The following is a 3147-nucleotide window of genomic DNA, read 5'->3' as shown; positions in this document are numbered from 1 at the left end:
TAGCCTTTTCAAAAGCAATGTGCTTGAGTAGAGTCAACACACTCTTTATTATGTCTATGGGAGTAGTCGCCCTTGGGGAAATTACAATTTAATTTAAGAATACTTCAGAAGTTTTCTTTGGTCCCAGCAATAATAGTAGTAACGTTGACATAGTAGCTTTGTTTGGCTAACGTTGCTTTAACTTTACTCCTCCTGACACATAGCTAAGTTATAGGATTTCTATTACCTCAGTAACGAATCTTGCACCGTCTGTGAACACATGGTAGTCAATGTCAGTGTACTTCACCGCCATAGTCCTGTCCTGGTAGTCTCCGTAAGCGACCAAGGCCAGTCGTATAGCGAAAGAAGCCGTAAAAAGGACATGTTTTTCTCTGAGCTGGGTAATTAGCTTCTCCATCACTAGCAAGCTAACCAAGCAGGGGAAACCTGATTAGCGAGCAGCACGAGCTATATTAGCTAGTATTCTCCTCTGCTGGAATACGTTAGCCAGTTTCCGTTTCTCACATCTTAGCTTGCTTTTAAGAGTTTTCTGGTATTATAGCCGTCATGTTTTGTTAATAAACGAGTCGCTTGTCCATTAACTTCAAACACGACAACTAGGAAGTTATCCGGAAGTGCAGTCCCAAGTTCTTATTTTCTACTCAAGGGCCAATCATAGCGATGCAGGAGCACCACCTACTGTGCTGGAGTAGGAAGGATTTACTGACAAAACAGCCAGCCTGGATTATTTATGGTCAAACAAGACATTTGCAAATGCATTTAATCCCCTTAAAATGTGTAATAAAATACTATTAGACGATCATGCTTGAATAGTGTAACACCCCTGGATTTGGGGGTTTAAAGTGTTTTTTTTTTAAATTATTTATTATAACTTACTTCTTGCTCTCAATGAAGACAAGCCTGTAGAAATAGAATCTATATTATATATCCATATTGTCACATGAATCTTTTTTTTTTTAAATGGACAATTTTGTGAAGCGCACACTTTTATTTTAATGTTAAAAATTACCTGGAATCAATACAAGTTCAAACCTTCATATAAGATCTTGTTCTTTATAGCCTATGTTCATTGAATACATAAATCGCTGAAATCATATGGATAAAGACAGATGTCTGGCAGTTGAAAGAAGGCATAACAGAAATTGTAGGGTGTAAGGTTTAGTCCATCTTCGACCGCTTATCCGGTATCGGGTCGCTGGGGCAGCAGCTCCAGCAGGGGACCCCAAACTTCCCTTTCCCGAGCCACATCAACCAGCTCCGACTGGGGGATCCCGAGGCGTTCCCAGGCCAGGTTGGAGATATAATCTCTCCACCTAGTCCTGGGTCTTCCCCGAGGCCTCCTCCCAGCTGGACGTGCCTGGAACACCTCCCTAGGGAGGCGCCCAGGAGGCATCCTTACCAGATGCCCGAACCACCTCAACTGGCTCCTTTCGACGCAAAGGAGCAGCGGCTCTACTCCGAGCTCCTCTCGGATGACTGAGCTTCTCACCCTATCTCTAAGGGAGACGCCAGCCACCCTCCTGAGGAAACCCATTTCGGCCGCTTGTACCCTGGATCTCGTTCTTTCGGTCATGATGTCATGACCGAACGTTGGCCAAACGTAAAGTAAACAAGATCCTAATGATGGGATTGAGATTTATCATTTATCAATCAAAAAGGTGGGGTTTATGCACATAAATTTGATATCAATACGTTCACAAGGGCCTTCTGGTGCCCATGAGGACTTTATTTTATTGATATCTCGTATCCTTTTGGTGATATGACCATTTGTTTGAGAGCTTGATCAGTGTCTTAATAACTGGTAACAGCAGGTGCCAGGTGCAGTCGTTAACTGATTACAAATCAAAGAGATGACATCACAGAGATGAAAGGCTTCCTATTGATCCTTAGTAACCAGGCAACCATAATCGCTATGTCTGTCTGTTGACATCTATCTGTCTCCCTCTCTCTCAGACATACGCACAGACAGACACACACACACACACGTCCTAACGTCTTAAATAGGTTTAAAAAAGTTATATCTCTGAAGGGTTAAGACACTTATTATTTTTATTAAATTTTATTGCTGTTTGGATGTGCACCAAGTAGTAGGCACACTGTTGGCCCTTTTGTCCCCTCTGGCCTTCCATACAAGAGGGTGACGTTGTCTCCCATATATGGGCATACTGGGGCCTGTGTTTCCCTAAACAACAGAGAAGAGACACGGAGCCGCGAGCTAGTGGCAGAAATGAGCCAAAACGCGATAAATTATGGACAAATAAATCGTTACCTTTTAGACGCAACCATTGGTAAGTCGCTAGCTTGTATGGTTAATAAATTATTAAACTTTAAATCAGACGTGCTGTTTTTACTGGCGGTAGATGTGTCGTCGCAAAGCATCCGGCACAAACGGGTTGAAAGAGGAGTATTCAACTTTTACTACTTTACAAGATTCAATATCTTTTGATTGATCGTTTTAGGCAAAAAATTAGAGGACAATCCTGACAATTGATCGATTTCAGGCAAAATAAAAATTAGAGGATGTCCCCGTCTCGACAAACCTGACAAAACTTGTGAGATGGGTATGGCTGCAGCCTGGAGCGTCCCATGTCATCCGTCCCGTCTCATGCGGTCTTGTCTCATGCGGAGGTGTGTCCGACGGTAAATCCAGAGGGTCAAAATTACGATATCGCGAAAACTTTTCCAGATGGAGTCACGGGTAAATTCGTGACCACATTTGTTGCAATCAATTGAAAAATGTTAAAAAACTGTTAAAGTAACCATTTTGCCATAGCCTACATGTAGTTTGCTCATTTTTGAATGTTATGCTTATGTTGTTCCATATTAAAGCTTCAGTAGGTAACTTTTGTAAAAATGTTTTTTTACACATTTGTTAAAACTGTCACTATCTCCTGAAAGTAGAATATGAGACAGATAATCTGTAAAAAAAAACAAGCTCCTGTGGCTCCTGCCTGTGCTCCTTCTGACACTTGCAGTAATACACCGCTCCCGGTAAGAAACAGCCAATCACAGCCAGGAGGACTGTCTTAGCACTGTCAATCACTCTCGTGTACGCGCGCGTTAGAGCGTCTTTTCAGAGGTGGAGGGAGCTATGCCTCCTGAAAGGATTCAATACGGATTCAGAGCTAGCCACATTTCTGCTTGACA

The 3147-nt window shown here is 42.4% G+C and overlaps 1 protein-coding gene across 1 annotated transcript in view; it reads right to left on the bottom strand.

Moving 5' to 3' along the window:
- Positions 1-655, bottom strand: part of pigm (phosphatidylinositol glycan anchor biosynthesis, class M) — a 4057-nt gene extending 3402 nt beyond the window's left edge. The window contains exon 1 of the mRNA XM_034862393.1: positions 227-655. Coding sequence (XP_034718284.1) covers positions 227-397 — 171 coding nt within the window. The 5' untranslated portion in view covers positions 398-655. The remainder of the gene's footprint in view (positions 1-226) is intronic.
- Between the last annotated feature and the right edge of the window lie 2492 nt (positions 656-3147).

This window comes from Etheostoma cragini, chromosome 22 (genome assembly GCF_013103735.1).
Source record: "Etheostoma cragini isolate CJK2018 chromosome 22, CSU_Ecrag_1.0, whole genome shotgun sequence".
Lineage (NCBI taxonomy): Eukaryota > Metazoa > Chordata > Actinopteri > Perciformes > Percidae > Etheostoma > Etheostoma cragini.
Note: the sequence above shows the minus strand (reverse complement) of the source record. Positions and strands in the feature narration are given on the sequence as shown.